Source organism: Podarcis pityusensis (assembly GCF_964106645.2).
Source record: "Podarcis pityusensis genome assembly, chromosome: 3".
In the NCBI taxonomy this organism is placed as follows: domain Eukaryota; kingdom Metazoa; phylum Chordata; class Lepidosauria; order Squamata; family Lacertidae; genus Podarcis; species Podarcis pityusensis.
In genome coordinates, this window is record NC_138026.1 from 64,675,225 (window position 1) to 64,686,561 (window position 11,337).

The 11,337-nt window shown below is 38.6% G+C and overlaps 1 protein-coding gene and 1 long non-coding RNA gene across 9 annotated transcripts in view; one reads left to right on the forward strand and one right to left on the reverse strand.

Moving 5' to 3' along the window:
• Positions 1–11,337, forward strand: part of STXBP5 (syntaxin binding protein 5) — a 117,463-nt gene that overhangs the window by 98,168 nt on the left and 7,958 nt on the right. For all 6 annotated transcript variants that reach the window (XR_013983974.1, XM_080998554.1, XM_080998555.1 and 3 more), the window contains 4 exons: positions 510–879; positions 7,070–7,235; positions 8,310–8,421; positions 9,704–9,924. Coding sequence is in view for 5 of the 6 variants with exons in the window: in XM_080998554.1 (XP_080854680.1) it covers positions 510–879; positions 7,070–7,235; positions 8,310–8,421; positions 9,704–9,924 (869 nt within the window). In the remaining variant the exon portion in view is untranslated. The remainder of the gene's footprint in view (positions 1–509; positions 880–7,069; positions 7,236–8,309; positions 8,422–9,703; positions 9,925–11,337) is intronic.
• The window catches only part of LOC308473251, a 34,765-nt gene continuing 24,016 nt past the window's right edge, over positions 589–11,337 (reverse strand). For all 3 annotated transcript variants that reach the window (XR_013983990.1, XR_013983991.1, XR_013983992.1), the window contains 2 exons: positions 2,554–2,650; positions 589–719 (listed from right to left, as the gene is read on the reverse strand). This is a non-coding gene — a long non-coding RNA (uncharacterized lncRNA). The remainder of the gene's footprint in view (positions 720–2,553; positions 2,651–11,337) is intronic.

Sequence of the window (11,337 nt, forward strand, 5' to 3'; positions counted from 1 at the left end):
GGCCCAGCATCTTATGCTCACAGTGACCAGCCAGATGCCTATGGGAAGCTCATAAGCAGCAACATGGGGAGGCTAGAGGAAGAAGGAACGGGGGGGGCGGGGGTTCCTTCCTCCAGCATAGACCCTCTGCTGGATCTCAGTATCTTCTGCAAACAGGAACTCCCTTTTTTTTTTTTTCCAGAACAAATCCAAGGCAGTATTTCATTAAAAAATGAGCTTCCAAACATAAGTACATATAACTGTAATTTCCTATGGGTTCTTCAGTATGATCCTTCATTAAAAGAACAAGTTATGTGCTTACATGTATTTCTTGAAGACTTCCTTTCAGAAAGGACTCTTGTTTAGGAGTGACCCCTAAGCACATTCTACATGTCATGGTATTATGGAGGCAATAGTTTAAGAGTGCTTTATAAATTAGGAATACATTTCAGTTTATTAGGCTGGACATGTTTTTATTAGTCAAAAATTGTACAGATATTTTAGCAAAGTTCTCTATTTCTGTATCTTAGGAACCATACTAAGGCTTAAAGGGGCAATACTGAGAATGGCTTTTCTGGACACTACAGGATCATTAGTTCCACCAGCATATGAACCCTGGAGAGAACCCAATGTTTCTGAAGACAAGGATGAAAAGGATAAGGTGAAGAAACGCCGGCCTGTCTCAGTGTCTCCATCCTCCTCTCAGGAAATCAGTGAAAACCAATATGCAGTGATATGTTCTGAAAAGCAAGCAAAAGTTATTTCACTGCCTTCACAGAACTGTACTTATAAGCAAAATATAACAGAGACTTCATTTGTCCTTCGTGGAGATATAGTGGCACTGAGTAACAGTATCTGCCTTGCTTGTTTCTGTGCCAATGGACATATAATGACTTTTAGGTAAGATATTCAATACTAAAAGGAGGCAATATAATCAGTATAGATGTGTTCGCTGAGAATACATAAAATGTACAAAGACTTTAAGAAAACAAATGTTATCTAGGTGAATAAGACTGCAACTACACAGGGAAAATGAAGGATTTGATGGGTAAATATTTTTGCAGCTGTAATATATTTACAGTATTAAAATAATATACTTATTCTATTACTATTAATTTATTTTTAAATCCATCAAACAGATGCTGCATATTTTATCTGCAACAGAGCCTAGAACAAAGGATTCTTCAGTTCATACTGAAGCTGTACAAGTGATGGGGAGAACATGCAGTCATAACATGCATACTTCATATGTAACCTGTATGCAGGACTGCTGATAAACTAGCCACTTGTTTACCTATTTATGTGATTTAATGCAGTTTTTGAATGACTTTGAAGCAAAAGATAACTTTTGCCATCCCTTTGCTACATGCATTTTTCTTCTTTTGGCTTGACTAATTAACATTAAGAATGCAGTTCACAGCTATTTAAAATCATTTTGTTTGGAATTATGACTTAATAGGGCTCTGCTTAAATATCATTAAAATCGTGGCTTGTGTTAACCATAGTTTAGAATCCAAACAATACTCTTGGTTCCAAAAATGCCATTACTGCTTGTTATTCTCTTGATGATCTGGTGCAGTGCCTCAGCTGCAAATTTTGCCAGTTGAATCATTGTACCAAGCCATCGTAAGCAAAAAGGCTGCTCAGTGGAATGCTTACACAACTGATCTTTCCACTCCTCTGCAGCCCCCTGCACCCCTGAAAGGCTGCTCCAGACAGTAAAGGTGGAATCTCAACTGTAGGGTGTCTCATGGAAGGCTGCCGTGGGAATGCCACCCCATATTAGGCAGAAGACTCTTGCTGCAACAGATTGAATGCTAGCTGTGGAGCTCCCCTAATGTACGTTTCCTCAACCTGATTTTGGGTGATTCCCCATTCTGTGACAGCCTCCCATGATTCGGACCATACTGTTCTGGAGTGACTCCTGGAAAGAATGGGAAGGAGGGTAGAATGATCAATTCCACAAGTGGTCTTGGGCTGCAGAACCTTTGGATCTGACCCCATGTTTTGTTACCTATTTCAAACAGTACAGTAGCTTATTCTTACTTGCCTGCCGGATGTAAACTAGTTTGTCAATTTAAACATCGTGTTAACTTTGGTTAAACCTTTTTGACCAAGATTTAGTATGATATCTGAAGAAAACCAGTATCAGATGAGCTTGCTGTGATTGAGAGATTGTTGTTTCATTTGTCAGCTGATAGGACCGGGAGAAAGGAAACAGTTGTCTGCATCATGAAAGGAACTGTGCCCACATATGCTGAGCATATCTTTGGGTGGCAGCTGCTATAGCCATTAAAAGTAGAGGCTAAATTTTACAGATCTGTCTCTCAAAAGTGTCTGCTTTCCAGCTAGACATGACTAAATTTGAATTTAAAACACACAGAGACAGTGTGAACAGAGGAAAAGTGCAATCTAATAGTAGGAGGGAAAGATTTCATATGGAGTTGGATTTCTAGGTCATCATCTTCCCTCTATGGATTTATGGGGCATGTAGTATTAGTTGCAAGAGTTTGGCTTCTTGGCAATGGTATTTTTGAATTACTTAAACTTACTCACCTGCATTAACTAACTAACCTGGGATCAGAAGCTTTGAGTGGACTGTGCTGGAACAGAGATGCAGGCAGGGTGCCTCTAGGGAGGAGGAAGATTGCCCAGTGCAGGAGACAAACCCCTGGAGGAATGTGGCACAAAAAACCAGGACTTTCAGGAGCCATGCTGTGTCTCTGGAACTACAAAATTGGTTCCATGCCCTCATCTCGAACACCAATTCTCAGCCAGAGGACCAAGTTGCAGTGGTTGCAAACCTCAAACATACCAAGGTGGTAGTGGAAGGTACAGTGTACAGAATGATTCCTGTCACTCCCCAGAAAAGGAAGAGATTTGTAGTCATGGCAGGTGACTTTCTATGGAAGAGGACAGAGGCAGCAGTGTGCAGAAGAATAACCCATAGTTTCAGTTGTCTCTACACAGTTGACTCTCTATACTCTACATGCACAGAATATGGGAAACAAGCAATTAGAACTTGAGCACTTAATGCAGGGTGGCAAATATGACTTAATAAGCATTACTGAAACCTGGTGGGATGAGACTCATGACTGGAATATAGAAATTTAGGAGTACAACCTGCTCCAAACGAATAGATCAAACAAGAAGGGAAGAGGAGTAGCATTATATGTTAAGAAAATGTACACTTGTGAAGAGATCTGTGACTTGGAACATAGAAGGCAGATTGAGAGAATATGGGTAAAAATTGTAGAAGTGACCTTACTAAACATTCAAAAAGGAAAGGTATAGTAGTCATGGGAGACTTCAACTACCCTGATATCTGTTGGAGCTCAAACTCTTCCAAGAATGCAATTCCTCAATTGCCTCACTATTTCATTTCCAATAGGGTGGAAGAAGCAACAAGGGGGTCATCTCTCTTGGACCTGGTCCTCACCAACACAGAGGAACTGATGGACAAAGTGAAAGTATAGGGAACCTTGGGAGGAATTAATCATGTCCTTTTGGGTTATATGATACCTAGCTACAGGAAAGCTGAGTGTAATGGGACATGCGCTCTCGACTTTAAGAAGGCTGATTTCAAAAACCTTGAGGAACTACTGTGTGAGGTCTCATGGTCAGAAATACTCTTAAGAGAAGGGTGTCCAAGATGGATGGGAGTTTCTTAAATGAGAAATATTGAAGGCATAGACAGTTCCAACAAGAAAGAAAAGTGAGAGGCACCTAAATAAATGAATGTGGCTTCATAATGAACTTACAGATTAGCTGATATGTAAGAAGGGAATGTATAAGGGAATATATAATAAATGGAAGAAAGGAGAAATCACTAAGGAAGAGTATACATGAGTTGCAGGGAGGTCAGGCAGGCCAAAGCTCAGAATGAGCTCAAGCTTGCAAGATAAATTAACAACAGTAAAAAAGGTTTTCTTTGGCTATGTTCAAAACAAGAGAAAGAACAAGCAAGATCCTCTGATTGGAGAAGACAGAGAAATGCTATTGGGTGACAGAGAAGTGCTCAATGCCTGCTTTGTCTCTGCACCCAAAAGAAAAGCAGTGCCCAACCTGATGGTGATAGAATAAACGATGCAAGGAAGGAGCTGCAGCCAAAGATGGGAAGAGGTGGTAAGGGAACACCTAGCTACTTTAAATGAATTCAGATTTCCAGGGCCTGATGAACTATACTCAAGGGTACTAAAGGAAATTTCGGGAGTAAACTCAGAGCCTCTGCTTATAATCTTTGACAATTCTTAGACAGCAAGTGAGGTCCCAAAAGACTAGAGGTGGGCAGATGTCCCCATCTTCAAAACACGAAAAAAAGTTCCAGATAACTACCAATAGGTCAGCTTGACATCAATACCAGGAAAGGTCCTAGAACAGATAATTAAACAGTTTGCGAGCATTTATAAAAGGACACTGTGATTACTACGACCCACCATGGGTTACTCAAAAACAAGTCATGTCTGATGAATCTCATTTCTTTCTTTCTTGATAGTTACAAATTTTGTGAATCAGGAGAATGCTGTGGATGTAGTGTATCTTGATTTCAGTAAGGCTTTTGACAAAGTCCCTGTGATATTCTTGCTGAGAAACTGGTAAAATGCAGACTGGACTAGATGACTGTTAGGTGGATTTGTAACTGGTTCACTGACCAAACCCAAAGAGTGCTCACTAACGGTTTCTCATCATCCTAGAAAAAAGGAACATGTGGAGTTCTGCGGGGTTCTAAAATCTTTATAATGACCTGGATGAAGGTATTGAGGGGACAGACTCCCATGAGAGATGGTGGACTCTCCTTCCTTGGAGGGTTTTAAGCAGAGGTTGGATGGCCATCTGTCATGTATGATCTAGTTGAGATTCTTGCACTGCAAGGAGTTGGACTAGATGACCCTCAGGGTCCCTTTCAACTTTACAGTTCTATAATTCTATATTTTCCTAAACAATCTGCATTGGCATATGCCATAGAGCTATAGAGTTTGTTTATAGGATTCTGCAAGTAGGTCAAGACTGTTTGTTTGTTTGTTTGTTTAAAATAATATCATTTTGTTCAAATAAAGAAGTATACAGGAATTCTAGAATGTGCTGCCAGAAAAGACTCAGTACTGGTAACTTGCAACTTATGCACATTTAACTTGTGTCCATCTGCTTTACACACTTGGCAAAATTTTTTATAAAGGGATGGGCATCCTAAGGGGGTGGTATTCCCATCCGCCACTAAACCCTATATGTTTTGACTATACACGATTTTGGCTTTATGCACTATCCCTGTAACGTAACCCCAGCATAAGTTGAATGTCATCTCTATTGTGTTTTAATATTCTGATACAACTTGTACCAAGATGATAAATTTGTTAAGCTGCTTTTTGATCAGCTTATACATCCAAAATATCAAAATTATTCAAACATAAATGGTACTCATGAATATCTTAGATCATATTTATTTGACAAATGTCTTTTCCAGCCACCTATGAAGTTGTCCTTAGTTTCTGCCAATCTTTTGTCCTCAGCGGTCCTGTTCAAAGAAGAGTTGGTGTTTGTGACCTATAAAATAGGTTCAGGCTCATACCCTGAAGATCACCAACTCCTCTGTTTCATGATCACGAAGAATGACTAACACAATATGCTTCACAATACCCTTTGTATACTATATCTGAAAAAGTGCAGTGAAGTTTAACAATTCAGAAGACATAATTTGGCCAGCTGCTATATTTTTTCAGTATTGTAGTTTACCTTTTAAAGTGTTTTTTATTTCCAGGCAGGACTTAGCAGTGGTTCTAGTCATTATCTATAAGAAGAGACTCTGTTCTTTTCCCCCCTGTGATACATCTTTTAAAAGCATCTGCTAAGTTTAGTGGGGTCTGTGGTTGGTGTTCCAACCTTGGAGTTACTGAAGGAAATGTGTCCTAAATTAGAAGCACTACTTGGATTTTCTGTACTGTCCACGATCTGAGAAACTTTACAGCTAGTTCTGTGTGCCCAGTGGGGCTTTGCAATTGCATTGCTCTAAAAACATCCCCCATGCTACATAGCAAACTTCTTTTGAAACTGATGAGGCTCCAAAGTAACTTATGAGACCATGGTGTGAGGGTAGAGGGCTACTGTTCAAAAGAAAGTGGGGAATGTATCTAATGATTATGTGGCTGGAAGGCAGCTCATGATGCAACCAAATTCTCTCTTCCCCTCCTCATCCTATTCTCCCCCAAAGCCCCTTGAACAGTGGAAGCAGTGTTGTACATGGTTGCAGTATGAGAGGGAAATCGCGTAAGATCAGGAGGGGAAATTCCCTCTTCACACTGTAGCCCCATACAACAGTCTTGCATTGTTCAGGCAGTCCACAAACCTCTAGAGAGCGTTTTCAGGAGGCTACACTGGGGATGGCGGGAGAGAGTTTGGTTGTATGAACTGTCTTCCAATCACACACTGCTTTCCCCTAGATGCAACTCAAAGTCATAGGAGCCAACTCCTAGGGGCCAAGGTCCTCAATAAAATATTTGAGGAGGCCAGACCCCAACAAAGTTGATGGGGTCGCCATTGAAATGGTGTGTGTGCATTGCATCATGTGTGTGCATTGCATCATGTGATCGATTATGTGGGGTGGGGCTTACTTGCCCCCCCAATATTTTATTCAAGTTGGTACCCCTACCCAAAGTAAATATAGCAACTCTTTGCATCTCACAGAGCTTTAAGTGTACATTTAATAGTTAGATTCTTTGTTTGAATGTTTCTATTGTGTATAAGATATAATATCAACATCTTTTTCACAATGATTCTTCATGCCCTATTTAAAAACACAGAATAAAATCCCAAGAATCAAACTGGCTACCATTTTTGGAGACGTACAATGCACCAATTAGATTATATATATATCCTTATGAAAAATAGTTTGCATACATTTATATTTTTACTCTTTCAGTTGTGGAGGACTTAGGGTAGGTGGGCTAGGACTCTGCATAAGCCTACGTAGTTCTGAAAAATGTAAGCTTTTAGGGGGGTTTTTTAAAGGCATTTTATGCACTCTATCAAGCTTTAGAAAAGTAGATAAAGTGCTCATATCCCACCTTTAACATTTTTTCCTTTCTGTTTTCTTAAGTTTGCCAAGTTTAAGGCCGCTGTTGGATGTATATTACTTACCGCTTACCAACATGCGGATAGCCAGAACATTTTGCTTCACCAACAATGGGCAAGCTTTGTACCTTGTCTCACCTACAGAAATCCAGAGAATCACCTATAGTCAAGAAACATGTGAAAATCTGCAGGTAAAGTATAAAAGATTCTTCGTAATTATTTTTTAATGTAAAAGCATTATTTGAAGAATAGACTACTTTTGTCTTTTAATTTATAGCTGTTGTTTTGGAAGGAGAGATGAAACAAGTCCAGATGGGTTTCTCTAGCATGGAAAAGAGACCTGGGGGCAGGGAATTAGAATTGAATCAGATTATTTTTTTTCAGAAAAACTGTGTTCTCACAACCCATATACATTTAGTTGGGCTGTAGAGGTTGCACCTGATCAAATGCATACTGAAGAGATGTCTTCAGTATAGGTATCAAGTGCCCTCAAATGGTAGCAGGCAAAATCATAGCTCCAATGCCATTTTCAGGCCCCCACCCTTGTTTGCAGAACAGTTTCGTTTTGCATCTTGACTCCGTCTTCTCTGTTTCGTCCAGGCTTGTAGGTTTCTTACTTGTCTCTGTCAGTAGCTTTAATAGTTAGTTAGTTTGTATGTGTTCCGTTAAAAAAAAAAAAGAGGGACAGAGCCATTCCCTCTACGGTTTGAATTTCCCCATGCTTTTTCTAACCGCTAGAAACAGCATGGGAGGTGACTGTGGAGCCTAAAAGGGAGGCCCGCTGGATCTGTCTCACTTCCACAAATGGAAGGAGGAACAGCAGGTCAGGCTACAACCCACTTTTAGTCAGTGCAGAAAATTGTCAGTATGTTTCTGTGTGTCTGTTGTCAGCTTAATCTTTAGTTTAATACATTCAGTAAGACCAAATGTAAAGTATTTATTGGAAGGCAGTGTATTGTAGTAAGTGAAGAACATTTAACGTTGAAGAAAGTGAGGCAAGTGCACAGTTTAACCGCAACTCGAATTTCCATCTGAGTTAAAGGTGATGTAAAGCTATCGTTGCGACTTAACAACTTTTCAGTTAAGCTAATGCATGCTAAATTGTTTGAAGCAAAATGATAAAATCTACAGGGGGAACAGTATGGGCACTTTGAATTCTGAAGTCAAGTGAGAATACAATGAGAGTGCATTAATAGTACTTTTGTCCTTTGTTATGAAATCCAAATAAAATTTCAGATATGACTGAAAATGATTTTTCTTTGAAGGAAATGTTGGGTGAACTCTTCACACCAGTAGAAACACCAGAAGCACCAAACAAAGGGTTCTTCAAAGGCCTATTTGGAGGTGGTGCACAATCACTTGACAGAGAAGAACTCTGTAAGTTCATTACATTTTTTAAAATAAAAGAATAGAAAATGAGTAGAATATATTTATTGAGTGCAGTCCCAAGTTGTAAAATGAAACACAAAAATATTAACTAGAAACTAAGATTAGTGCAATCTATTTCCTCGTATTAACTACTTGTATATCATTGTACATACCTTCCCGTTAATATGCCCATTATCTGAGTACTATCAGTTTTCTGAATTAGAGTAGAATATTAAAGATAAAGCTTTTTTCTAGTCCTGTGCAGAATTACTTATTAATTTATACTCAATGGTATATATTGTAGTCATAATACACAAGGCAGATTACAATATTAAAACGGCAGATAAAATGAATAATAGGTTGGATACTGACTTGCGATTACTGGAGTTTTACTGGCTCAGTTGATGGTTACAATAAATCTAGGCTAGACTAAAATCAATAAAAACCAACAATAAATAAAATAACATAGTGTAAAAAAAAATCAACTAAGTAGTGAAGTTACATAGTTATAAAATTACAAAATGCATAAATAGCTGGTCCCTTAGTCCTGGTCTAATATCTAATCCACAAGTACTTGGCAAGAACAAAAAGGCTGATATCAACACTGAAACAGCAGCTCAAGATGAAAAAGCATCATGCTGGTTGGAGCTGTTAGGAGCTGCAGTCCTCCAACATCTGGAGGCCCACAAGTTTTCCATCCTTGGTGCAAGAGAACTATCCTACCTTCGGAATTAATTTTTAATGTAGTATGTCATGATGCAATGCTGAGAGACCCACCCACTTTATAGGCCATCAGAGAACAGCAGACGTGTCTGAAAAGAATACTTTATAATTTATCAATCTTTAATGGAACAGATTTTTAAAAAACAACTTAATACATCAACATAAAGAGATGTAAAATGACAAATGCAGTGAATCACAAGGCAAAATGATGCAATGACATCTCTACACATCAATTTCTGGCATTGTAGTCATGAAACCAATAGTAAGCTAAGCTGGCACTCACCTACCCAGCTATTTATAGCCTAATTTCCATACAGATTCTCAGTACCTTCCTAGCTCATTGCAAACCAGAAAAGAAAAAATAATTGATTGTACCAGAATAGTTTGGTTTTTACGTTAAATATGTTGTGTAATCAATCATAAGATGCACAACACTTTATTTTCTTTTAGTTTTATCCAAAGCTTATGACATTTCCACTTTTAGTATTGAGTTCAGCTAGCTAGTGACCGTTTTTTGTATGCAAGGATCCTGAATAGAATCTGGTTGATTTTCTTTTTTCATATTCAGTTGGAGAATCAGCTGCTGGAAAGGCATCAAGGAGCCTTGCCCAGCATATTCCAGGTCCTGGTGGTATTGAAGGGGTCAAAGGAGCAGCATCAGGAATAGTTTGTGAATTGGCACGAGCCAGAATAGCACTAGATGAAAGAGGACAGAAGTTGGGAGAACTGGAAGAACGAACAGCAGCCATGATGGCCAGTGCCGATTCTTTCTCAAAGCATGCGCATGACGTAAGTAAAGTGTCAACATGGTTCCCAACTATGGGCATGGGAAAGATTATGGAATAAAGAATGGAGATTTACAGCCTGTTATACACTAAAGGAAAATCTTTTGAAAATGTTTTACAGGTGGTACATAACTCCCAGAAAACTATCCAAAATGTATAAAACAAGATCTAATACATGCTGGAGGTGTAAACAGGCAGAAGGGACACTGTTTCATATGTGGTGGGGTTCCAAAAAAATTAAGATTTTGGGGAATATTATAAATGAGGAATTGAAAAAAAAATGTTTAAGCAAACTTTCATAAAGAAACCAGAAGCCTTCCTCTTAGGCATTTTAGATTCAGATATTCCAAATGTAAAAAAGAGAATATTCTTATATTCCACAACAGCAGCAAGAATATTAATTGCCAGAAATTGGAAAGGAGAATTAGTACCAACAAAAGAGGAATGGCAGGATAAATTATTTGAATATCTCGAACTGGCAAAAATGACGGAGACAATTAGGAGACAGCTAAACCCAAAGTTCAAAAAGGAGTGGGAAATTTAGAAAGAATGTTTTTAAAAAACCAACAACAGTGCCCTCAAGTTAAAACCTGGACATGCTTTGATTAATTTTCACAAACCACAATATGGATTATAAGTATAGTATTCAGATAACTGAAAAAATGGCCAAATGATTAAAGAAGCAGTTTATTAAACAAATAAGACAGACCTGAGGAAGAAGGAAGTCTATTGGGGAAGATAAGGAACTGTGAATTAAGAACATGGTGGCATAAGTTATTTTGTAAGAACATGTGGATTTATGGAAGGATGGAATTTTTTTTGTTATTTTATCATTTTTGTTAATTTGTGTGTGTGTGTTAAGAAAACTAATAAAAAGCATATTTTTAAAAAAGAAAGACATTTAGCTCTTTCTCTCATACACTGGGTGAGTGACCCTTTCACTAGACAAAGTGAGGTGGCAGCCACAGGTGAGAGATGCTGACAGGCAGGGAGCAGCAACAAGGTGTGGAAGGACAGAGCTGTGTGTGCCACTTGGCCTGCCTTGTGTCCCATAAGCTAATCTCCTGCTCTCCAGGTGCAGTAGAAGACACTGGCAATGACCAGCTTTTAAGTAAGATTGAATTCTTAGGTTAAATTGCCAGGAATGGGGGAAGTTGGTGCCATCTTGTATCACTAGGCGATAGCTGGTTTTCAACCATATATCACTAGCTAAACGTCACAATATACCAATATATAACAATGTCTGAAATAAGGATGGAGCTATGTAGAGGCCCTGGCTGGCTTCATGGTTTTTCCCATATTGTGATTTTTGCATAGCATACACACACATACATCATGATTCACAATAAATTCCCAGGTCAAAAATTAGAAAAACGTTATCATGATAATGGACTTCAAACTGGTTTTGGATAGTATT